At 39.1% G+C, this 24,669-nt stretch overlaps 2 protein-coding genes across 3 annotated transcripts in view; both read left to right on the forward strand.

Moving 5' to 3' along the window:
- LOC135237127 (myosin heavy chain, fast skeletal muscle-like) overlaps positions 1-24,669 on the forward strand; it is a 31,169-nt gene that overhangs the window by 3,738 nt on the left and 2,762 nt on the right. The window contains exons 1-34 of one of the 2 annotated variants that reach the window (XM_064303901.1): positions 10,924-10,965; positions 11,570-11,788; positions 12,398-12,541; positions 12,635-12,791; positions 13,416-13,443; positions 13,633-13,738; positions 13,826-13,918; positions 14,026-14,089; positions 14,181-14,279; positions 14,362-14,465; positions 14,758-14,896; positions 15,186-15,304; positions 15,566-15,715; positions 15,827-15,997; positions 16,089-16,395; positions 16,642-16,718; positions 17,474-17,561; positions 17,732-17,849; positions 18,109-18,232; positions 18,476-18,612; positions 18,949-19,204; positions 19,310-19,552; positions 19,661-19,837; positions 19,980-20,125; positions 20,222-20,312; positions 20,404-20,793; positions 21,536-21,662; positions 21,744-21,862; positions 22,034-22,230; positions 22,331-22,514; positions 22,627-22,792; positions 22,972-23,096; positions 24,044-24,352; positions 24,440-24,643. In XM_064303901.1, the coding sequence (XP_064159971.1) occupies positions 11,582-11,788; positions 12,398-12,541; positions 12,635-12,791; positions 13,416-13,443; positions 13,633-13,738; positions 13,826-13,918; positions 14,026-14,089; positions 14,181-14,279; positions 14,362-14,465; positions 14,758-14,896; positions 15,186-15,304; positions 15,566-15,715; positions 15,827-15,997; positions 16,089-16,395; positions 16,642-16,718; positions 17,474-17,561; positions 17,732-17,849; positions 18,109-18,232; positions 18,476-18,612; positions 18,949-19,204; positions 19,310-19,552; positions 19,661-19,837; positions 19,980-20,125; positions 20,222-20,312; positions 20,404-20,793; positions 21,536-21,662; positions 21,744-21,862; positions 22,034-22,230; positions 22,331-22,514; positions 22,627-22,792; positions 22,972-23,096; positions 24,044-24,352; positions 24,440-24,643 (5,166 nt within the window). In that variant the 5' untranslated portion in view covers positions 10,924-10,965; positions 11,570-11,581. Of the gene's footprint in view, positions 1-10,923; positions 10,966-11,569; positions 11,789-12,397; positions 12,542-12,634; positions 12,792-13,415; positions 13,444-13,632; positions 13,739-13,825; positions 13,919-14,025; positions 14,090-14,180; positions 14,280-14,361; positions 14,466-14,757; positions 14,897-15,185; positions 15,305-15,565; positions 15,716-15,826; positions 15,998-16,088; positions 16,396-16,641; positions 16,719-17,473; positions 17,562-17,731; positions 17,850-18,108; positions 18,233-18,475; positions 18,613-18,948; positions 19,205-19,309; positions 19,553-19,660; positions 19,838-19,979; positions 20,126-20,221; positions 20,313-20,403; positions 20,794-21,535; positions 21,663-21,743; positions 21,863-22,033; positions 22,231-22,330; positions 22,515-22,626; positions 22,793-22,971; positions 23,097-24,043; positions 24,353-24,439; positions 24,644-24,669 lie in introns of those variants that run through there. The other variant, XM_064303900.1, reaches the window with a different exon arrangement.
- Positions 100-4,028, forward strand: LOC135237129 (myosin-7-like). Its single transcript, XM_064303905.1, has 10 exons — positions 100-266; positions 464-588; positions 723-1,031; positions 1,120-1,323; positions 1,421-1,546; positions 1,721-1,891; positions 2,093-2,197; positions 2,286-2,381; positions 3,552-3,683; positions 3,902-4,028. The coding sequence occupies exons 1-10, from the start codon at positions 197-199 to the stop codon at positions 3,920-3,922; spliced, it is 1,359 nt and encodes a 452-aa protein (XP_064159975.1). The 5' UTR covers positions 100-196; the 3' UTR covers positions 3,923-4,028.

A 24,669-nucleotide genomic window follows, 5' to 3' on the forward strand; every position in this document is an offset into this window, starting at 1 on the left:
AGCTAGGGTCACTACTAACTATGTTGTAGGTCACTATTAGTTTTTAAAATTAAGGCCAGCTGGAAGTGGTATTAATGGCTGAGTTTCATCATGTATCGAGGTTTTGGCAGAAGCGAAGCAGAAGTATGAGGAAAGCCAGGCTGAGCTGGAGGGGGCTCAGAAAGAGGCCCGTTCTCTCAGCACTGAGCTCTTCAAGATGAAGAACTCATATGAAGAAGCTCTGGACCAACTGGAGACATTGAAGAGAGAGAACAAGAACCTGCAGCGTATGTACACTTAATATAGACAAACATTTACAAGGTATATTGCTCTCCTGACCTGCCTATCAAAGCAATAAGTCAAAAAGGCAATATGCAGGGAATGGATACAGAATAGAAGTTCTAGCACAATCATATATCCTGGAGAGCAAGTAAGCTATATGAATAGTAATAATGAAATCATTTCCAAATGTATGTCCTTGTAGAGGAGATTTCTGACCTAACCGAACAGATCGGAGAGACTGGAAAGACCGTTCATGAGCTGGAGAAGGCAAAGAAGACTGTGGAGACTGAGAAAGCAGAAATCCAGGCTGCCCTTGAAGAAGCAGAGGTAATCGCACGTATATGAATTGATAATATAATCGATGATATAATCTATATATATATATATATATATATACTGATAAGCAATGATATTTATTTCACTTTTTGGAATAAACAGTATAACTGATCTATTTTCTACAGGGAACTCTGGAGCATGAAGAGTCCAAGATCCTCCGGGTCCAGCTTGAGCTCAGTCAGGTCAAGGGTGAAATTGACAGGAAGCTGGCAGAGAAAGATGAGGAGACAGAGCAGATCAAGAGAAACAGCCAGAGGGTGGTCGAGTCCATGCAGTCCACACTTGATGCTGAGGTGAGAAGCAGGAACGATGCTCTGAGAGTCAAGAAGAAGATGGAGGGAGACCTCAATGAGATGGAGATTCAGCTAAGCCATGCCAACCGCCAGGCAGCTGAAGCTCAGAAGCAACTGAGGAATGTCCAAGGACAGCTCAAGGTATGTTTCTAGAATATATGTTGACAGTGCTGGGCCCCAACCTGTTGAGGCATTCATACACAATTAATTTAATCAATCTCTGTGTCAGGATGCCCAATTGCACCTTGATGATGCGGTCAGAGGTCAGGAGGACCTGAAGGAGCAGGCTGCCATGGTGGAGCGCAGGAACACACTGATGCTGGCTGAGATTGAGGAGCTCAGGGCTGCTCTGGAGCAGACAGAGAGAGGCCGCAAAGTGGCAGAGCAGGAGCTGGTGGATGCCAGTGAGCGCGTGGGTCTGCTGCACTCCCAGGTGAGTCAAAAAGGCAATCATTTCTCATTTTATCAGACATAGTACAAATCTGCAGGGTGGATTAGATCACAACCTAAAATTATTCCATTTTGTTCAGAATACCAGCCTTTTGAACACCAAGAAGAAACTGGAAGCTGATTTTCTTCAGATTCAAAGTGAAGTGGATGACACTGTCCAGGAAGCAAGAAATGCTGAGGAGAAAGCCAAGAAGGCCATCACAGATGTGAGTGATAATTGTTTTTCCTGTATTCATTCATTCACTTCAATTTTCAACTTTATCCAGCGTGATCTAGATAAGCTTTGTTTGAATAAGGTACTACCCTCGGAATTAGTTATTTAGATTATGCAAAATGATTAATTCCAAGACATAGTTTTTGTTTGTGTATTAAAACTGCAGGCTGCCATGATGGCAGAAGAGCTGAAGAAGGAGCAGGACACCAGCGCTCATCTGGAGAGGATGAAGAAGAACCTGGAGGTTACAGTCAAGGACCTGCAGCACCGTCTGGATGAGGCTGAGAGTCTGGCCATGAAGGGCGGAAAGAAACAGCTCCAGAAACTGGAAGCAAGGGTAATCCATTGGTTCCATTAAGGGGCATTTTGATAAATATCCCCCTAGAACATTGTTCCAGGCACATGCAAATGACACATTGGCATAAAGTGATGACACAGATTAAAGTAATGGGAAGCACTAAAACCTGATACTACATGAGGCCTGTACATTTTCAGCTGTATATTTCAGTATTACCTTAAAATGTATTTTACATCCAAGGTACGTGAGCTGGAAGGTGAAGTTGAGGCTGAACAGAAACGTGGAGCCGATTCGGTCAAAGGTGTCCGTAAATATGAGAGGAAAGTCAAGGAGCTCACCTACCAGGTAAGGTTTTATACATCTTTATTAAACATGGTGTACCAGACAAAGACCATGCATGGCACCTCTTCTAAAACATATTTACCCTCTGCAGACTGAAGAGGACAAGAAGAATGTCCACAGACTGCAGGACCTGGTGGACAAGCTGCAGCTGAAAGTGAAGGCCTACAAGAGGCAGGCTGAGGAAGCTGTAAGTACAATATTCACTAAAAAATTCACATGGGCAGGGTGTGAATCTGTTAATAATTTAGTTCCACCACATTTAATTAGCATACATTCAGGTGTGCTTTATAACAAATTTCCTGTGGAAAATTAAAATATGATACATTTTTTGTAAATAATTATACATGAGATCAACGTTTTTTCATTAGTTTGACTTAAAAAAAAATAGTCATCAGCAGTTACGACATGCAAAATCACATGAGAAGGTTTCCTACTCCTATCTTTGCATAAAGCCACAAAATATGTAGCTATAAAATGAACAGGGATAGGTTAAATAAATAGAGGTCAATGAATAAAGCAGTGTATCAGAGGTTAGTTAGGTTCTGCGGTTGAATTAAGCTGTTTTAGGCTATGCTTCTGGCACATCGTCTTGATTATTAGATGAATTAATAATGATAATCAAAGCCTTGAACTGGGTCTCATTAAAGCATTTTTCTAGATCAGCTTTGGAGAAGATGCAGCATAATACGACCAAACAATATTGTTGAAAACTGTCTTTCAGGAAAATGAATGAAAACATTATAAAGCAAGTTAATACCATAAAGAGTGTGTATGTTGATTATAGTCAAACTGAAAGATATCAATCATGAAAAGCACTAGTGTATACATGGTGTGGCAGCTGTGAGTTCAAAGCAAGCTATGGATGGTTGTTGCCATAAAGAGACACATCAGTGATGTTGAAAGGGGAGCATCTGTCTGTGGATGCATAGGCTTCGGACTGCCCGCCTTAACTGAAGCCATTTCTAGCACTATGCATAAATAAATGTTTCTGTCAATATGTCAAGAAACCCATGTTTTATTGTATGAGAAAAGGTATTTTGGTCTTCATTTCATTATGCTGGCCCTTTGCTGATTTTAGATGGCCCCAACATGCATTTATAGAGAGAGACATGCTGTTCCGATTTTTTATCAGGACGAAGTATGATTGTTTCTGTTTAATTTTTTTGGTAATAAAAATTTCTGCATTGTAAAATGAGGAGCTAAGGAGCTTTAAAATGCAGAATTGAGTTTGCTACCATGTTGGAATGATCAGCCAGTATGTAACTCTGATGTTCATATCTCGGAAGTTCTAAAGTAAATGATAACTTTTGCTTAAGTTTAATATCATAACTGTTGATTATGTCTATGTTATTCACAGGAGGAACAAGCCAACACTCACCTGTCCAGGTTCAGAAAGGTGCAGCATGAGCTGGAGGAAGCTCAGGAGCGTGCCGACATCGCTGAGTCCCAGGTCAACAAGCTGAGAGCCAAGACCCGTGATGCTGGCAAGGTACTTTCTACTGCAAGCTGTTAATAATATTTTATGCACTTTAAATACTTCTGTTATATGTCTTTCCTACCATTTTACTGTATGTGGAATTGTTGTGTTTATAAAACAAAAATTAAAATAAGAATGCCTTGTTGATTTGAGTAGAGGCAACAAATGTGCACAATGTTTCTTTTCCAAATATGATTATTATTCTAAATGCTTGTTTTTCTTTTTTTAAGGGGAATGAAGTCGCAGAATGAGAGATGTAACACAGATGAAACGCAGTAGCAAGCATTCATATAATATGGACTTCTTGTGAAATGTTCTCATGTAAGCCATCAGTCAATAAAGCCAGTTCAGTCTGTCTTTGTCTGGGGTTCTGGTAGTATTTTTCATAACACAAAATGCATCTAACATAATAGAAAATAATGTCAATAATAATGCAGTTTTAAATAAAATTTCAAGTATGTTCTAATTTATTTCCTTTAATAAACAAATATGCAAACATAGATATTAATCAATCACATTACTTCTGTCTTAAGATAAGCACAGTTTTACAATATTTTATATGATTGTAACTCATTTCAGCCATAGGTATGTCTACTTTTTTTAATGCCCTTCCCCCTGCTACCCACTTACATTAAGCACCTTGTTCCAACTGTGAATACCCAGAGTAGTGTAGTCCTGATACTGCTGAACATTGGTCAGTTAGTTGATAATTGGAAACTCAAAGCCAGAATAACGTAGCCCCTGTGGAGTGTTAAATCTCCACCCAGAGTAGCTTCAGAAATAATTAAGGGAAAAACATTAAAAAATAAAAAATAAAAAACACCTAACCTGAGCACTGTACAGTACAGCGAGCAGAGTGCAAAACGTGAGTCGAGGACAAGAACGAGCGTACGGTCAAACATGAAATCCAATCAGCAAACAAAGCAGAGGGGCTCGGCGAGAATTGGAATCAAATATGACGGCGAATGGTCAGAAACGCAAAATCACGGGGCAAACAAGCTAGAAGGGCTAAGGCAAGAGGAGTCAAAGGGAACGAGTCAGTGGTCATAAACGAATAAGCAATCACTAAACATAACACACCAACCACAAGTTCAAAAAGCTAGTCTCCCATGGTAGGTTGCAAACTGCAGCAGTAACCAGAGATGGAAACGGCCAATCAGATGACAACCGGAAAGAAAAAACACGCAGCAGTGACAAATTTAAACACAAACTTATGACTGGGGTCATAACAACACTTGGAATCAGTCCTGAACACATGGTCTAGAAACAAACCATCACAGCAAAGAGAGCCACAGCAGTATAACTACAAACTGCAAAAATGGTGACACAGGTTTTCAAGGACAAAGCTGACTAAGTTGGCTACCACACCAATACCCATCTGGATTCACACCATTTCTGGACCATAGAGCTCCTAAGAAATTTCCAGGTGTGTTCTTGGTGGAATTACCTCCATGCACCTTAAGCTCAACAGACTGAGAAATTTTTGCTTTGCCTTCACTTGGATTGTTCCCCAAGAGACTCCTCACCTGGCTAATTCAGGATTCCTGGGCTTCCCCCTGAGTCCAACAAGTAAATAATCAAAAACTTTAATTATCCTTGGGCTGGTATCATTAAAAAACAGTGTATGATAATTTGAACATTTGGACAATCATTATTTATCTTTCATTAGAATGAAATATAAATTGAGCTGTCTGGCTAGCCCCAGCCAGCTAGCTAGACAGCAGAACAGTTGTACTGTAGATAGCTAACTTGCCCGAACAATACAAAAATTCTGTGGCACTCAACTAACATAAGCAATTATAGCAAGCAGGCTGGCTGCAACTTCTGACTGATTGAAATCCTACAGTCAAGAACTGTGCACTGTCAGCCATTCTGTGTTATGGTACTAGTAGCCAGCTGCTGTTTCAAGGATATAGACAAGTGACTTCCAAAATAAACATAAACATGGTCGGTGACTCACAAATTCGATTGTAGTCTAACAGATGCATTCTAAACCCGTAAATGACTTCCCTATGGTACCTAGCTATCCCTAACCAACATTACCCGGATCTCAAACAAAATGCATTGTTGTGAAAAGCAATTGCAGACAGGAACAGCTAGCTACAGTAATATAATCCACTTGATTTATCTACTTGCTTTGTCTTGAATGCCTGTGTGTTGCAAGAGAGAAAGCAAAAGTCAGAAGAATTCAACGTTCAAATTCTATGCAAGCCCACAACGCTGTCATTGAGATGAATGCCCTGCCATACATGAAATTTATTAGCTCAAAGCCCCCTCTAGCACTCAGTGCCTTCAGTAGATTCTTCTGAAGCTAACAGACCCATTTGTGTTGGCTACCCCTGTAGCTGTGTCTGTATTTGCGATGCAGCGTGGCCTGTTTCATAGGTTTTGACACTTTGATACTATTGAGACTTGATGGTACACTTGTGCCCTTTAAATACTGCCATTGTCCATGTTTCTGGCATCTGTTGCCACAAAGTTAAAAGGCTTTATTTAAGAGCAGCTGCAAACCAAGAAAATTGCCATTTTATATAAATTGGATCTAAAGGGTTAAAGCTGACAGCCTGCACCCCATATTCATTGTTTTAATACAAAAATGGTATTACTGTCAAGTACTTTTAGATTTAACTGTATATATGGTACCAGTGTAGGAGAACAAGCTTGGTTCTTGGGAAAAATGTTGAGACACATTTCTTGCATTTTTTGGTGCCATAAACTAATTTTTTCAATAATAAATAATTCAACAAATTGTCATAAGCAATAACTCTATTTTTTTTGCACTTTTACCAGTTGTTTTCAATCACCTGGTGTGAATATTATCAGATTTTTATCAGAAAAAAAGTGTAAAATATATTTTTTATTATTTTAAATTATTTTTTACACATTAACATACTGGAATTTTGTCAAAGTGACACTGCATTTATCTCATTATGCAAAATTCCTTTTCATAAAACTCACTTACTTTTTCAGAGCACTAGTAGTCCAGTTGTTTCCTTCCTTTCCAGAGGTACGAACCTCAGGTCCACTACATTTCAAAATGAAACTTTCAGAACGTACTCTACAATAAAGTTCAGAGCAATCACTGACAAATGGCACAGAGTGGTGTAAGTAGCTATATTTGTATTTACTCCACATAAGAATATACTTTTAAGGATAAGATATCAAGTAACACATTTTATTGAACATGTGTAACCTCTTCAGAATTTCCCTGGCATACCCACTTTAGACTATGTCATATCACCTTTCCCATAGTAAAGCCCTGTCCTATTATATCATAAATCTTGTATTCAAATTGCTCATTTGATCCCCCGTTGACTAAATACTTGAGAAAGCTACTTGGAGGAAGGTCATGCTGAAAAATTAGCCCAGAACTAAATTTCTCAAAACACATCAGTAGGAGTTGCACGACTGAATCTCATGTGGATACATTTCATGATTATGTGCATAGCAGTGATAATGTAGTGGATATTCTTTGCATATATTTTTATCACATCGTTCAGACTCATACATACATTTCACAGAAGAGGAAGCTGTTGGTGAAATTCAGGATTCAGAGCTGGCAAGCAGCCTTACAAATGTCATTTAGCCTACAGGTGTGCATATCTGCACTTGATTGTGGCTCCTCTCCTGGCAGATCTGATTAATTTGGGTCCAGACAACATTGTGAGTTAGACGTCTTCAACAATTTGAAGGAAAATAAACAAAAACATTAAAATAAATATTCCTTTTTCGTATCCAAGTCCAGAGAGGTGTAGCCAGAGACAGAAGGGGCAAAGATGCTTACCTGCTCCAGTCCATTTTTGGGACATGGTGCGGCACCCATGGGGTGTGTCCGGCAGGTCCTAAGGAGGGAGTCCGATCTCTAGGAGGTTGTCTCAGCACTCCCTGTGAAGAGGAAATTGGTGGCAAAATCTCAGGCTTAGAACACGCAAGCAGCATTCAGAGATTTATTTTGCCTACAAGTGTGGTTGGTTGCAACTTCAACCTGGGCAGATTGTGTGCTTATTGCAACTCACATAAGTGGGATGTGTGTGTGTGTGGGTGGGGGGGGGGGTGGGGGGATGTAGTACCAAGACATGCCATTTTTAAATTTTGATAGTATTTCAAGTTTGTAATATTTTTTAAAATCAAAGAAATGCATTACATCATTATTAATTCCAAACTGTTTGAAAAATAGGTCGGAGCTATAGAAAGTAAATAATGTGAATTGTTTATACAATACAGGATAATTTGGCACATGCTGTATCAGCATATAAAGGACATTGGGACTTACTCCATTTTACGAACAGCAATTATAATTACATGAGTCAATCTAGCATGGAATCATCTTTGATAACTGTACACACCTGCTTTGCTATAAAGGGGAGATGAATCATGCCAAAACAGGATCACACTGATTACATAGACACAAAGCAAGGAGAGGCTGAGGTGTACTGATGAAGACTCTAATGCAGGCTCGGGGGCGTGGGGGGGGGTCATTCGCTCGCCCTTTAACCTCTGTCAGAGAGTTAGCCTGGATATCACTCAAACTGTGAGACCCTCTCCACTGGCACTCATTTGGATGAAGTAAGTACTTATCAAAAAAACATATTAACAATCCTGAATACATAACAATTTGACATGTCAGTTAATTTTATAGGACTTGGACCCGAGGAGCTCCCAGGAGTGGTGCAATTCAGCTGATAGGGCGACTAGAGGGAGGCCATTTGGAAACGCTGTAGAAACATTAATTACTGATTATCTAAATATTACCATTGTGAAACCTACTTGGAAATGACATAAAACGTCTTTGCAAATGCATAGAAATCTTTTGTAATACTGCTCACCCTTGCATGGCCAGGAAATCTGATGAACACACTAATATGCCTTTTGAAAGGTACACTTTGCATACTGTGGCTTTGATGTCTGTCATTTTATTTCTTCTTAGTTTCTTTTGTCTCTGCTCTGTTTTAATGTTCTCACTTTTACTACTTTATTTATTGCTTAATTGAGTATCCCATTTTTGGGTTGCTTTTATTTTTGTTTGTTTTAATTCTTGTCCTCAAATGTGAAACACCTTGCAATTGTGTGAAAGGTATTATACAATTAAAGTTTATTATTATTATATTATTTAAGCATTGCAACACTATATGCAAGGAAGCACACTGTTAGTGTCAGTGTCACTGTTAGGGCTCACTCTGCTCCAAGTTGACAATGTGCCCTCCTGTTAATTACTGGTGGTAAAGAATTCCCTCACAACTAAATTGGTAGCTCTCATAAAGATAATTATCTAAGTGCCTTAAAGGATTATGTCAACCTCTAAAAACACGCACCCTTCTAAAAGCTCTTCTTACAATGATGGCCCCTTCATCGACAAGAACTGTTTACAAGCGATCCATTCATTTCTGCTGTTGGTGGGTGAGTGTGTAATTTCACTTGGTGGCTTACATACTATGTTCATGTTATCCAGCTAACTTCAGCTTAAAGCTGAGTTTTTGCAGATTTCAGCTTAAGACACTGTAGCCCTAGTATCAAGTCTAGCTAAATTATGAACTCGCTTTGCGAAAGCAAAAATCCTGGGTTTATCCCAAATTGTCAACAAAGTAATCGGGTTAATGCAGTTAGCCATGTATATGAAACTGGGCCCTCGTCAAGTCAATTAATTCCCCTTCTTTCCATTGGGGAGTCTCTCTCACCACTGCCTGGGTGTTTTTTCTTTGCACTAGGGTAGTGATCTTTATTTCTGGTCCTGGCGGGCTGCAGGGTCTGCTGGTTTTTTGTTGTTATTCGGCACCTGATTGATCAATTAAAGCAGTCGATCACACAGTTAACTCTAACTTTCTTTCTTGGGGATGAATTGGGTGCTGATATTAGGGAGAAAACAATAACCAGCAGACTCTGTGGCATGCCAGGACCAGGAATAAAGATCACTAGGGAGTTTTTCCCCACTTTAAAAATTTATCATAAACATTTATGTATAAATACAACTGAATTGAATTTTACGCAATTCATCGAAATGTTGAAGAATAAGCCAATTTGCTATTGGCTATTAAAATTATCTCAGGAAATGTAATTCATTTAATGCAAAGTAGTACATTAATATCTGGCACAATGATGTTAAATCTACCATTGATCTAATGTTAATGTTTCTGCACGTGGACACTGTGGATAATCACATTCTGCCAACATTCAGTTTTCTTTACCATGGTGACTTATCTGTATTGTGTGGGTTGTTTCTAATTTTTGAGACCTGGTTCAGTAGAATAAATCAACCTCTAAAACACATATTTTATAATTTCAGCACAACATGGCTCATTTTGGCTTTGTGTGTGACAGAACTCATACAAAATATGTGCACGGTCCTATGCTGTTAACATCAAGTTCACAGAATGACCCCTCCAAACAGTTTTTTTCCTGAATAAATATGCAAGACATTCACATGTCCTGCAACATTATACCAGTGACATTTTACTGCTTCTCCACAACTAAACTAGGCTCTTTTATTGTCAGTGAACATAAAAAAGATGGATTAGACGCAGCTTGGAACCATAAAATAGTGAGGCTATGAGTGTCATTCCAAATCAACTGTACTTCTATACAATAATCATTTAAATGTATGCAACAATATTTTGCAATACAAAACAAACCTCCTGCCCCCCACACCCACTCCCCACCGACCCTTCAAAATATTGAAAAACCTCTGTACTCCGCCATCATTCCTTAACATATTTCTAACATTAAATAAAATGTTGCAACATAGTACCAGTGATTTTCACATTTCTTTTCTTGTTCTTCAGTAGCATATGGTTGCTAGTCTAGAATTAATGCCCATTCAATAATTAATCAATTCTTCAAAGTAAGAATGAAATAGGTTTTTTTTCACAGAGCATTACAACAAATCAAAATGTGGTTAAAATGTCACTGTCAGTTTTACAGGAGAAACTAACTGGTTAGAGGGTACAAATACATGACCAAATAGAGAAGACAGTTTTTGCAGAGTGGACACAAACATCCCTATAAAAGAGGCTTCCCCTAACTCTCCCTGGGACTGACCAGCACCCAGCAAAGGTAAGTGAGATGGAACAGCTTTCAGATTTGCAAAAAGAAGAATAAATGTATGCAGTTTGGTACATTTCTGTACAATATTGAACTTTATTTTTGTTTCAGAAAGTTCTGCCAAATGAAAATTTTTAAGCATTATATATGAAATCAGGAATGTAATTTCTGTCAGCAAACTCTTTTATAGCAAAATTAATTTCTGTTCCTTTTTTAGTATCCAAGTATCCACCATCTTTCTCTCCTGGCATCAAAGGAGGTAGGCTAAGTATAATTTGTTGTATAGTGTATAGTCATGATGTCATAAAGGCAAATAGCACTCTTGAGGAATTAACTTTTTTAGAAACCTTCAAACTGGTTTAAGTGTTAATTGTTTACTGTACACAAAGCATCTACAGAGCAAAGGAAACTGAGGAAAAATCTGGTCTACTCTTTACTAAATATTCTCCAAGATTTAAAGAAAATACAATGGTTAATATAGTTTGATACAGTAGTTACAGTAGTTTGTACAGGACAGTTTGTCAGTTTTTTATTTTCTGCATGTTTTAAATAAGACGTTTTGGTTCAAACAAATGCTTGCCTTGAGAAAAGAAAAAAAAAACACATACTAATGATGCATTAAACATCCTATGAAACAAGATAGTATGACCCTGTCTAATTCCAGTCATCCCACTGTCCAATTTTTATAAATATTTATAGCTGAAGGTAGAGACATTTCAAACACACACCTTAGCTTATACACATTTTAAAATGTAATACATTACAGAGGACACAAAAAGCAACTCAGTATTTTAATGGAAATGGTCTACCAATGATGTAATTGCATATTTCAGATTATTGATATTTCCTTTCTTTCTCCTCAGTAAAGCGCCATCATGAGTACCGATGCGGAGATGGAGGTCTTTGGCCCGGCGGCCATTTACCTCCGGAAGCCTGAGAGGGAGAGAATCGAGGCCCAGAACACACCCTTTGATGCCAAAACGGCCTTCTTTGTGGCTGAGCCCAAGGAGATGTACCTCAAAGGGAAACTCATTAGCAGAGAGGGGGGCAAAGCTACCGTTGAAACTCTGGAAGGGGGGCAAGTAAGCACATCTAACAGTACTAATTATTATTAGCTGTATTATAATAATAATTGTTCACTTTTTTGAAGTTGAAGTGGGAAAGTGGGCATCATGCCCCAGAGGATAGCAAGCTAACACAATTACATTACAAGAATGAGTCATGTGGACTGTTTGTTGGCGATGAGTTTTAGCAATTTACCATTGGAGGAAAAATTTAAAATTAAATTTTGTACACTTGACAAGAATATAGTTCATTTATTTTTTATTTTTTGTGCTGCCTTGCCAGTGTCACTGACTGTGTCTTTATGTGCATTTGTATGTTTGCTTCTTTTAAGTTGCTCTGGATAAGAAAAAATATTGTGTGCCCCACTATAATTTTCATGCTAAAATCATCACTGGTAGACTCCGACAGCTACAACTGTATCCTGGTCATATCTACAGTGGGATGACCATGATGAGTCGGAATGTAGGATTTATCGTCTATGTTCAGGTCCTTTGAAGAGTTGTCCTTCCTGAGTACAAACCTTCTGTTACTCAAAAATAGCTTATAGCCACATAACACAATTCTGGAACTCTCATCCCTCAGGTAAAAACACAACCAATCCTCCACCTTCATTTTCTGTTTCACAGAAATTAACAGTGAAGGAGGATGACATCCACCCAATGAATCCTCCCAAGTTTGACAAAATTGAGGACATGGCTATGATGACCCACCTCAATGAGCCCTGTGTGCTGTATAACCTCAAAGAGCGTTATGCAGCATGGATGATCTACGTGAGTTTTCCTCTATATCTCTTCAATTCATTTGAAAATGTGAATAAATGAATGTCTCCAAGCACATAACTGTATCTTCCTTCACTGTTTCAGACCTACTCTGGGCTGTTCTGTGTCACTGTGAATCCCTACAAGTGGCTCCCAGTGTACGATTCTGTTGTTGTGGGAGCATACAGGGGCAAAAAGAGAATTGAGGCCCCACCCCACATCTTCTCCATCTCCGACAATGCCTATCAGTTCATGCTCACAGGTGAGAATATCTTCATGTACAAGTTGTTCAAGTCAGTCCAAAATACTGTATGTATGGTTTTAAGGCAGCACAATTACCAAAGCAATAGACTTTGTCAGAATTCTGTTCCAGCAAAGATTTCATGGAGAACAGTCATTCACATTATCCCCTGTGAGGAATAGTGTTATCCCTGCCTCAGGGTTCTTGGTTGAAGAAATTATACAATCAACACAATACAATTAGAAAGGAATAAAGAAGGAGGCTTAGAAACAAAGCTTGTTATAGAAACACACAATGTGTGTGCTGCAAGACTCATTAATTGAATATGTGAAGGGAGACAGACAGGGAATAGCAAGCATTTATTGGCACCTAAAGCAAAAGATTCCACATATACAGAACGATAACAATGAGTCCTGTTGAGGAAGGTCTCAATCTCACCAGCATAAAATTCAGGATACTAGCCATTAGAATTTGAATAGCTTCAATCATTCGTGCTCACCGGAGGCAGACAAGAAGGGACTATTTAAGTTTAAAAAGGAAGAAAGATAGACTGTTTTATTAATATGATTGTCAAAAGTCATATTCTACAAGGTCTTTGAAATATGATAATGTAATATACTATATTTACACTCATTCATGTTGCAGATCGTGAGAACCAGTCCATCCTGATTACGTATGTAACCCATAAATTTCCATAAACACAGTTAAAAGAAAACATCAACTGAAATATAATTTTTGTAATGCACATTTTCAAGTAGTCAAACTTAATTTTCTTAGGTGCAACCACTTCAATTCCCTCACATAAACACAATGAAATGGGTTTTTAAATATTAAATAAAATGTTCTCTGTGTTCATCCACAGTGGAGAATCTGGTGCAGGGAAGACTGTGAACACAAAACGTGTCATTCAGTATTTTGCAACAATTGCAGTGGCTGGACAAAAGAAAGCAGAACCAGGAAAAATTCAGGTCAGAGGGAGTCTCTAAAAATCAGCAAATATCTTGGGAACTTCATCTGCGGTAGCACATTTCTGAAGTGTCTGATGTCTACTGTAGGGATCACTGGAGGATCAAATCATTGCAGCGAACCCCCTGCTGGAGGCTTATGGTAATGCCAAGACTGTGAGGAATGACAACTCCTCCCGTTTTGTAAGTTTTAAAATATATAAAATTGATAATTACATACTTATCAGTTTAAAGAGACCATCTCTCAAATTAAGCAATATTTCAACTCCTTCCTTTCATTAAATATTTAGGGAAAATTCATCAGAATTCATTTTGGAACATCAGGAAAACTGGCTTCTGCTGATATCGAAACCTGTAAGTCTCTGCACCTGGTACAGTGTTCATAATTCAGCCAGCGATTATGAAATTAGCGATTATTTGTGAAGGTACAATTTTCTTCCCTCAGATTTGCTGGAAAAGTCAAGAGTAACATTCCAGCTGTCAGCAGAACGCAGCTACCACATCTTCTACCAGCTCATGACAGGCCACAAGCCCGAACTGATAGGTATGAAATCACTAGATTCATTCTGTGAATACCATTTGAAGTTTTCAGAAAAGTCTGTATAACTGATTATTGTTTCTTACAGAGGCTCTTCTCATTACCACCAATCCATATGACTACCATATGATCAGCCAAGGAGAAATCACTGTCAAAAGTATCAATGATGTGGAGGAGTTCATAGCCACAGATGTAAGTTGGATAAGGAGACCCATTTAATTGTCTTTCAGGAAATCACAAGCTACTAAACAATAAAACTTCTGACATTAATAGAAACCACAGAAGAAGCCTTGAGATTCTACAGAAGGTTACTGAGAACACTGATCGCCTATATATGTTATAGATGAATTTACTAATCTCTACATTAAATGGCAAAAATGTTTATACTTCAGATATAAGTATATAATGGACACTGCAGTATTTCACCTATAAAACATAGCTGGGTATCTTATATTAGTTCATAAAACACTGTTTTTATTCACAGACAGCCATTGATATCTTGGGCTTCACTGCTGATGAGAAGATGGGTATCTACAAGCTGACTGGTGCTTGTATGCATCATGGGAACATGAAGTTTAAGCAAAAGCAGCGCGAGGAGCAGGCTGAGCCTGATGGCACTGAGGGTACCTCTTAATACATCTTTGCTTCTTACTGACACATTTTAAGAACACATTTGTCAATCAACATCACAAGGGTTCATCGTATTGATACATGAAAGCAAATGCTGTTTTTGAGTCAAATGAACCTTTTTCAGCCAAACTTTGAAAAACATTAATTCCTAAAACAGAAATATATATCTAAAGGAAAGTAAAACATTTTTTTTTTTGCAAAAATGGTTTTGAACTGAATTATGCATATGAAAACAATATAAATAAATTCAAGAGTAACAAATACAAATTGTACTTTCAACAGTGGCAGACAAAATTGCTTATCTCATGGGCCTGAACTCAGCTGACCTGCTGAAAGCTCTGTGTTACCCCAGAGTGAAGGTCGGAAATGAGTTTGTGACCAAGGGACAAACTGTGCCACAGGTAATGTACCTCAATGTAAAATATTGTTGCTCTAAATTAATACACTGTCCTATCATAAATTATTGCAATACCGTGATCTGTCAAACTCTGCAAAAGTAGTTAAAATACTTTCATATTTTGTATAATACATTTATATATGATTTAAATTGCATGTACAAGTTACATTAAGTAAAATGTTATGATTCAGGAAATATTAAGGTAATAATAGTACATAAAAATACTCATAATAAGCACTTATTTTTGTTGTCTTTGTACTATTAGGTCAACAATTCCGTTATGGCACTGTGCAAATCTGTCTATGAGAAAATGTTCTTATGGATGGTCATTCGCATCAATGAGATGTTGGACACAAAGCAGCCAAGACAGTTCTTCATTGGTGTCCTGGATATTGCTGGATTTGAAATCTTTGATGTGAGTGGGAGCTTCCAATACAGTTTACTGGAATCTGGCTATTAAAAAATGTTTGAGTACCTCAAATAATTGAGTACCTATTATGAGATTTTATTTTTATTTTTATTTCAGTTTAACAGCTTGGAGCAGCTGTGTATCAATTTCACCAATGAGAAACTGCAACAGTTTTTCAACCACCACATGTTCGTGCTGGAACAAGAAGAATACACAAAAGAGGGAATTGAATGGGAGTTCATTGATTTTGGTATGGACTTGGCTGCCTGCATTGAGCTTATTGAGAAGGTAAGTGAGATGCCCTTTATTATCAACAGAGAGAAACATGCCCTGTTGTCCTCCTGACGTGTCCTCATGGAAATCATTCTGCCTTCACCAGCCAATGGGCATCTTCTCCATCCTTGAAGAGGAGTGTATGTTCCCCAAGGCTTCAGACACAACCTTCAAAAATAAGCTCCATGATCAGCATCTGGGCAAAACCGCTGCTTTCCAAAAGCCCAAACCTGCCAAAGGCAAGGCTGAGGCCCACTTCTCCCTGGTGCACTATGCTGGCACTGTTGACTACAACATCAATGGCTGGCTGGACAAGAACAAGGACCCCCTGAACGACTCTGTGGTGCAGCTGTACCAGAAGTCTTCAATGAAGCTGCTGGCTCACCTGTATGCATCCCATTCTTCTGCTGAAGGTAGAGATTAAATCATTAAGGTCAATTTTATACAAAGTGTTTCCATTGGACACATTTACTGTTGGAAGCACTTAAAATACCCAACCTATTGCAAATCATTTATACATTTCTACTGCTTTACAAATGAAATCATATTGCAAACATAACATTCATTGCATGCATTTTCATGTAACAAACTATGAAAATATATGCAGTGACATTAAAATTACATAATCTGAGAGTGTGTAATTTCTCGTGTAAAAACAGATGCAAAAGGTGGCGGTGGAAAAAAGGCAGGCAAGAAGAAGGGTGGCTCCTTTCAGACTGTGTCTGCTCTGTTCAGGGTAATGTATTATAACTTAGTTTGAAAAGTACACTCAACTTTATCTTGAACCTAGTGGTATGAGCTGATGCTCAGAGTTGTACAACATTTTCTCCCCAGTTTGGAATGGCCAAACGTAAACAGCTGTGTGCATGCTGCAACTGCTGCAGCCAATGAGAGAGAGAATAGACAAGCACACACTCTCTTCTGAAGAACATAATGTTGCCAGCCACTTCATAATGCAGCCCACAAGAAAACTTGAATGAGTCAGAGAAAGACACTGAATTTCCATCATTTAGCAGGCAGACCACGGGTGTCCAACTGACCAATGAGGTTCACTCAAGAGTGATGAGATGCAGATCCCAGCTGGCTGAACCGGGCAATGCTACAGCCAATTAAGCATCACTCTGTGTGGATTCCAGCCACAGGTGGCCCTGGCACAGACAGGATTTGATCCTAAACCATGGGGCTCAACCATGGACCAGAACAGTGCCAAAACAGCACGAGTCACCCAGAAGCCCCTCAGTGTTGAATATTCTAATGAGAAATAAAAGGCACCACTCACATTTACCAATTAAATGTTTTAGTGCATTGCCAACTGACAATACCAGCTTTTCGTATAATGCATGAGTTGTGCAACTATTCAAGTTTAGTTGGCAGGAATCAAATTACATAGACAAACATTTGAATTAACCTGGGAGATAAATGTGTGTATTAACAAACTTGATCAGTCCTACTGTTTCCTTTCAGTTATAATATTATCCTCAAATTCTACAGGAGAACTTGGGGAAGCTGATGACCAATTTGAGGAGCACTCATCCTCACTTTGTGCGTTGCTTGATTCCTAATGAATCAAAGACACCAGGTATGAATTGTACTTGTGGTTATTGTTGACATCTGGGAACATAAAAAACCCATGCCACATTAACCACCTGTGTATTATTGATATATGGCCTTATGGTCCTTTAATAATTCTGGTAAAACCATGTGACCTAAATAAAACATGGATGTGTAACACATGCTTGCATTTTTTAGGCCTCATGGAGAACTTCTTAGTTATCCACCAACTGAGGTGTAATGGTGTGCTGGAAGGTATCAGAATTTGCAGAAAGGGTTTCCCCAGCAGAATCATCTATGGCGACTTTAAGCAGAGGTAATTTAGATAAATAAATAAATAAATAATCTTAATTTTAAAAGATTATCATATTTGAAAATGAGAGCTGTAATTCTGAATAATGAGTTAGATCCTTAAGGTATTTACTGTACCTCAACTCTTCAAAAAATACACTTTTACAATCAACAGTACAGCTCTAAAACTAAATTTAATTGATAACCATGTCCAGTTGTAAAATATAACACTCACTATTAATGACTGAACATTGATATTCCACCATTGTCATCATAACGTTCAGATACAAAGTATTGAATGCCAGTGTCATCCCAGAGGGACAGTTCATTGATAACAAGAAAGCTTCTGAGAAGCTCCTGGGGTCCATTGATGTGGACCACACTCAGTACAAGTTTGGCCACACCAAGGTAAGAGACTTCACACACAGTAATATGCCCAGTGTTAATTAAACTCTAAACGAGTACACTAAGAGTCCAGTAGTGTAAGTGTAACAGAGTCCAGTAGTGTAAGCGTACACTGAACATGATACTGTGAAGACACCAATAATGATAATGTGGTTCTTAAACCTAAAATGTAATTTACTATAACAGCAAAACAAGAAAACTAGAGCCTGAAACTGGAAATTGTAAATGTCTAACTTGGTTCTTCAGGTGTTCTTCAAAGCTGGTCTGCTGGGTACCCTGGAGGAGATGCGAGATGAGAAACTGGCAACACTGGTGACCATGACTCAGGCCCTCTGCCGCGGCTACCTCATGAGAAGAGAGTTTGTCAAAATGATGGAAAGGAGGTATATGTTACTATGCAGAAAACAAGAAACTTTTAATCCTGCCCATAGAAAGAACAAACGTTTCACCCTAGTTTATCATGTAAAGACACTGTTCTAATGTTTGTGTGTACTATTACATTACATTACATTTCAGGCATTTGGCAGACGCTCTTATCCAGAGCGACGTACAACAAAGACTATTACATGACTTTATGTTAACACTTAAATATAACAGTATCTGCATTAAATGTGCTATTTTTATTTGCATAAAATATCAACCAATTTATTTGTCAAGACATGCATGATTCAGAAATATTTTGCAGAAAATCTTTTTCACTATGATCATGTTTTACACAGAGAGTCCATTTACTCCATCCAATACAACATCCGCTCATTCATGAATGTGCAACACTGGCCATGGATGAAGCTCTACTTCAAGATCAAGCCACTTCTCAAGAGTGCTGAAGCTGAGAAGGAAATGGCCAACATGAAGGAAGAGTTTGCCAAGTGCAAAGAGGATCTGGCAAAGGCTTTAGCCAAGAAGAAGGAGCTTGAGGAGAAAATGGTCTCTCTGCTGCAGGAAAAGAATGACCTACAGTTGGCTGTAGCATCTGTAAGTTCAGCTTATGATTGACATATTATAATTACCGTGTTATCACAAGTGAAAGTCAAATTTCTTCCTGCTTAAACATTTGTTTCAATTTTGCCTTTATGCAAGGAAACTGAAAGCCTCGCTGATGCTGAGGAACGATGTGAGGGACTCATCAAGGCAAAGATCCAACTTGAAGCAAAACTCAAAGAGACATCTGAGAGGCTGGAGGATGAAGAGGAAATCAATGCTGAGCTCACTGCCAAGAAGAGGAAACTGGAGGATGAATGCTCTGAGCTGAAGAAAGACATTGATGACTTGGAGCTCACCTTGGCCAAAGTGGAGAAAGAGAAACATGCCACAGAAAACAAGGTTTACACTTGATTAATACTGTGTGTATGTGTGTGTGTGTGTATGTGTGTGTGTGTTTCTCCAGGGTCATGGCATCTCCCTAACATGGTGTGAAATTAATACTTTCAGGTGAAAAACCTGACTGAAGAGATGGTCGCTCAGGATGAGAGCATTGCCAAGTTGTCCAAGGAAAAGAAAGCCCTCCAAGAGGCACATCAGCAGACCCTGGATGATCTCCAAGCAGAGGAGGACAAAGTCAACACTCTGACCAAAGCAAAGACCAAGCTTGAGCAGCAAGTAGATGATGTGAGTAAAAAAACCTCTTGAGCAAAAGGTAAAACCTCTGAAGTAGAAGCTGAACCAAAACAGTCTGTGATGCCAGGACAAAAGACCTAAGTTATAGGTAGTGTTAAACAGAACCTTTTTTAACCTGTATTTCCTACAATAGTTGGAAGGCTCTCTGGAACAAGAGAAGAAGCTTCGCATGGACCTTGAGAGAGCCAAGAGAAAGCTTGAAGGTGATCTGAAACTGGCACAGGAAACCATAATGGACCTGGAGAATGATAAGCAGCAGTCAGAGGAAAAGCTCAAGAAGTGAGTATTCAAATCAATGCAATGACAGCAAATGTAATTATAAAAATGTGACAAATCTAAAAAAAAATCTGAATTTTTATGGGGTGTTCTCCACAGGAAGGACTTTGAGACAAGCCAGCTTCTCAGTAAGATTGAGGATGAACAATCTTTGGGTGCTCAGCTCCAGAAAAAGATTAAAGAACTCCAGGTATCTGTCAAAGCCTTAATTTCCCATGTAATAGGCTACAACTGATAAAACAGCCAAGTATGACCTAAACCTACCCTATTGTGTACCATAGGCTCGTATTGAGGAGCTGGAGGAAGAAATCGAGGCTGAGCGTGCTGCTCGAGCCAAAGTTGAGAAGCAGAGGGCTGATCTCTCCAGGGAACTTGAGGAGATCAGTGAAAGGCTCGAAGAAGCAGGTGGGGCAACTGCTGCTCAGATTGAGATGAACAAGAAGCGTGAAGCTGAGTTCCAGAAGCTGCGTCGTGATCTTGAAGAGTCCACCCTGCAGCATGAAGCCACTGCTGCTGCTCTCCGCAAGAAGCAGGCTGACAGTGTGGCAGAGCTGGGAGAACAAATCGACAACCTTCAGCGCGTCAAGCAGAAACTGGAGAAGGAGAAGAGTGAATACAAAATGGAGATTGATGACCTATCCAGTAACATGGAGGCTGTTGCCAAGTCAAAGGTATGCAGACAGTTTATCTGTTTTACTTCAAAAGCATACCAACCTTGTCAACATTGCATATCAATCTTGCTTCCTCTACTACTTTACATGCATTGGATTTACCATAGTGCTTTGCGCTTCACTACAGGTGTTAAATCCTTAAACCATCATCGTCTCTTATATGAATGGTTTGGCTTGACTTCTTTACGCTAGCACGGATCAGTCCACTGCCATAGATTGATTGATGAAATAATAATTGGTCTACTTCCTTCCTACCTCATCTGTCTGCTAATTTGAAATTGATATAATTATCACCTATAGGAATGTGATACTTTTTAAAGTCTCTCTTCCCTCTATTGAATTTGGAAAGCCGTAGGTTTAAGCTTCATTTATCTGGATAATATGAATATAGCCTATAAGCCATATGGTGAAATTATATATACCTCATCAGCAGAAATTAACACATTGGTTCTTGTATTTCTTGTAGAAGTTCTTATAGACGAACAAGCCATTATTGACAGAAGAGCATTTAGAAAGGACGGTGTTTTTAGAGACCAACAAGACCCTTTAAATAACTTGGACAATTATCTTTATAAGCACTACCAATTTAGCATGAGGGAATTATTTAACTCCAGCAATTAACAGAAGTGCACATTTCCATATTGGAGTGAAGTAGAGCCATAATAGCAACACAGACACTGTACTAAGGTTAATATATATTTTAAAAATGATAGTAAATTTTAATAAACATTTTGTCCAACAGGGCAATCTTGAGAAAATGTGCCGTACCCTTGAAGATCAACTGAGTGAACTCAAGTCAAAGTATGATGAGAATGCACGACAGCTGAATGATATGAGTGCACAAAAAGCAAGACTTCAAACTGAACATGGTACAGGAATCAGAAATACATTTTAAATTAAATCATTTAATGTCAAAAATATGGAATTACAGAATACTTTGCCTTCCTCAGGTGAATTGGGTCGCCAGGTGGAGGAGAAAGATGCTCTTGTTTCCCAGCTGACAAGAGGCAAACAAGCCTACACACAGCAGATTGAGGAGCTCAAGAGGCACGTTGAAGAGGAGGGCAAGGTAATAGATTTTAAAAAGCAATACACAATTTTACAGCTTTATCAAAGCATTAAAGAGAACTTCGAACTTTGAAGAGAACTATACTATACTCATGTACTATACTCACTATATTCATACAACAGCTTTCTCTATCACATCCACCATTAATGTTCCATTTACCTTGACTTTAAGGCCAAGAATGCCCTGGCCCACGCTTTGCAGTCAGCCCGCCATGACTGTGACCTGCTGAGGGAGCAGTATGAGGAGGAGCAGGAAGCCAAGGCTGAGCTGCAGCGTGGAATGTCCAAGGCCAACAGTGAGGTGGCTCAGTGGAGATCCAAATATGAAACTGATGCCATCCAGCGTACTGAGGAGCTGGAGGAGGCTAAGTAACTAAATGGTTTTTTACAACTTCATTCTAGAACCACTGCATGCCACATAATCAGATTTCATGTCTTCCAAAACAAATTAAATCACCATTCTCTATAGGAAAAAGCTTGCACAGCGTCTACAGGAGGCAGAGGAGTCCATTGAGGCTGTGAACTCCAAGTGTGCCTCTTTGGAGAAGACCAAGCAGAGACTGCAGGGTGAAGTGGAGGATCTCATGATTGATGTGGAGAGGGCAAATGCCCAGGCTGCCAACCTTGACAAGAAACAAAGGAACTTTGACAAGGTAAATCACCAAAGCTAGAGTCACAAAGAACTGTGTTGTAGGTCACTATCAGTTGTTAAAATGAAGGCCAGCTGGAAGTGGTATTAATGGCTGAGTTTTATTGTGTAACCAGGTTTTGGCGGAAGCGAAGCAGAAGTATGAAGAAGGCCAGGCAGAGCTGGAGGGGGCTCAGAAAGAGGCCCGTTCTCTCAGCACTGAGCTCTTCAAGATGAAGAACTCATATGAAGAAGCTCTGGACCAACTGGAGACATTGAAGAGAGAGAACAAGAACCTGCAGCGTATGCACACGTAATATAGTAATATATAGCAAATAAATGCTCTTTCTTACCTGGCTGTCAAATCAATATCCAGGAAATTGGTATAGAAATTGAGGTCTAACATGATCGTATGTGCCTGAGAGCAAATATGCAACATAAATTGTAATAATTAAATAATTTCCCAACGTATGTCCTTGTAGAGGAGATTTCTGACCTAACCGAACAGATCGGAGAGACTGGAAAGACCGTTCATGAACTGGAGAAGGCAAAGAAGACTGTGGAGACTGAGAAAGCAGAAATCCAGACAGCCTTAGAAGAAGCAGAGGTAACCACACCTCGATGAATGGATAAAACAATAGTGATAAAGGATATATGCAGATAACATCAGTTGAATATGTTCATTATTTCTTTTATGCATAGCCTAAATGGATATTTCACCCTTTAATAACATAAGTAATTTTGTGGAGCTCTGTCGTATTTGCATAGCGTGAATACTGGTAATATTAGCTGTCCCTACTTACCGTTTACAGCATCACCGTTCTTCCTGGTTGTCATGCTCCTAATTCATGCCCATTCGTTTTCAGAACTTTGCCAAAATTAATAGTTTTACATCAACAATAAACTAACTATAGAGGACATCTATCTACAGAGATCAATGCAATATTTTCTTTTTAAGCAAAGGTATCTGTTTTTTAAACAGGTAAGCTGTTTTCAGGTTTAGGCTAGCTATACAAGGAGGAACGATTTTTAGATTGGCTACTACATAGAAATACAGCAAGCCATACTTTTATAATAACAATGCACGGAACATACAAATACCTATGTGAATCTGTTATTGTGTACAAGGATACAGTACATGACTTTATTAAAACAACAGAACCTTTTTGCTGGATCTGAAGGCAAAACAAACAGATACTTCTTGACCTTAGCGCTCTCTTTATGCATCTATTATCATCTGTAATCAGTCTGTGCCTTAAAACTATTCATTTCAGCGAGGTCCCAAAATGAATAGAGTACACTGGGAGCCTGACAGCTGGGTGGAACAGTGATGCTGATGATGGTCAACAGGAGCATCTGATGCTAGTATTACATGCTATGCAAATACAATGGGGAAGGCTCCAAAAAGATTCTTACATTGTAAAAGGATGAAATATCCCCTTAATGTACTTATTCAATATGTATTAAGGCAAATCATCAAATAAATCTGAATTGTATTTTTCTTCAATATATGATTTTTCATGATAAAGGGTAAAATTGATCTGTATTCCACAGGGAACTCTGGAGCATGAGGAGTCCAAGATTCTGAGAGTCCAGCTTGAGCTCAGTCAGGTCAAGGGTGAAGTTGACAGGAAGCTGGCAGAGAAAGATGAGGAGACGGAGCAAATCAAGAGGAACAGCCAGAGGGTGATTGAGTCCATGCAGACCACTCTTGATGCTGAGGTGAGAAGCAGGAATGACGCTCTGAGAGTCAAGAAGAAGATGGAGGGAGACCTGAATGAGATGGAGATTCAGCTGAGCCATGCCAACCGCCAAGCAGCTGAAGCCCAGAAGCAATTGAAAAATGTCCAAGGGCAGCTCAAGGTATGTTTCTAAAATATATGCAGTGACATTGCTGGGTCCAACATGTTCAGGCTTTTATACATAACTAATTTAATCAATCTGCGTCAGGATGCCCAATTGCACCTTGATGATGCGGTCAGAGGTCAGGAGGACCTGAAGGAGCAGGCTGCCATGGTGGAGCGCAGGAACACACTGATGCTGGCTGAGATTGAGGAGCTCAGGGCTGCTCTGGAGCAGACAGAGAGAGGCCGCAAAGTGGCAGAGCAGGAGCTGGTGGATGCCAGTGAGCGCGTGGGTCTGCTGCACTCCCAGGTGAGTCAGTGAGTTTATCAGACATG

The sequence above is a fragment of the Anguilla rostrata genome, chromosome 13, assembly GCF_018555375.3.
Source record: "Anguilla rostrata isolate EN2019 chromosome 13, ASM1855537v3, whole genome shotgun sequence".
Lineage (NCBI taxonomy): Eukaryota > Metazoa > Chordata > Actinopteri > Anguilliformes > Anguillidae > Anguilla > Anguilla rostrata.

Bases quoted from the DNA above. Each gene is read 5' to 3' on its own strand.
- LOC135237129 (XM_064303905.1), top strand. From the start codon at position 197: ATGAAGAACTCATATGAAGAAGCTCTGGACCAACTGGAGACATTGAAG. The intron at 267-463 runs GTATGTACACTT...ATGTCCTTGTAG, and splicing joins AGAGAACAAGAACCTGCAGC to AGGAGATTTCTGACCTAACC. The intron at 2,382-3,551 runs GTAAGTACAATA...TGTTATTCACAG, and splicing joins AGAGGCAGGCTGAGGAAGCT to GAGGAACAAGCCAACACTCA.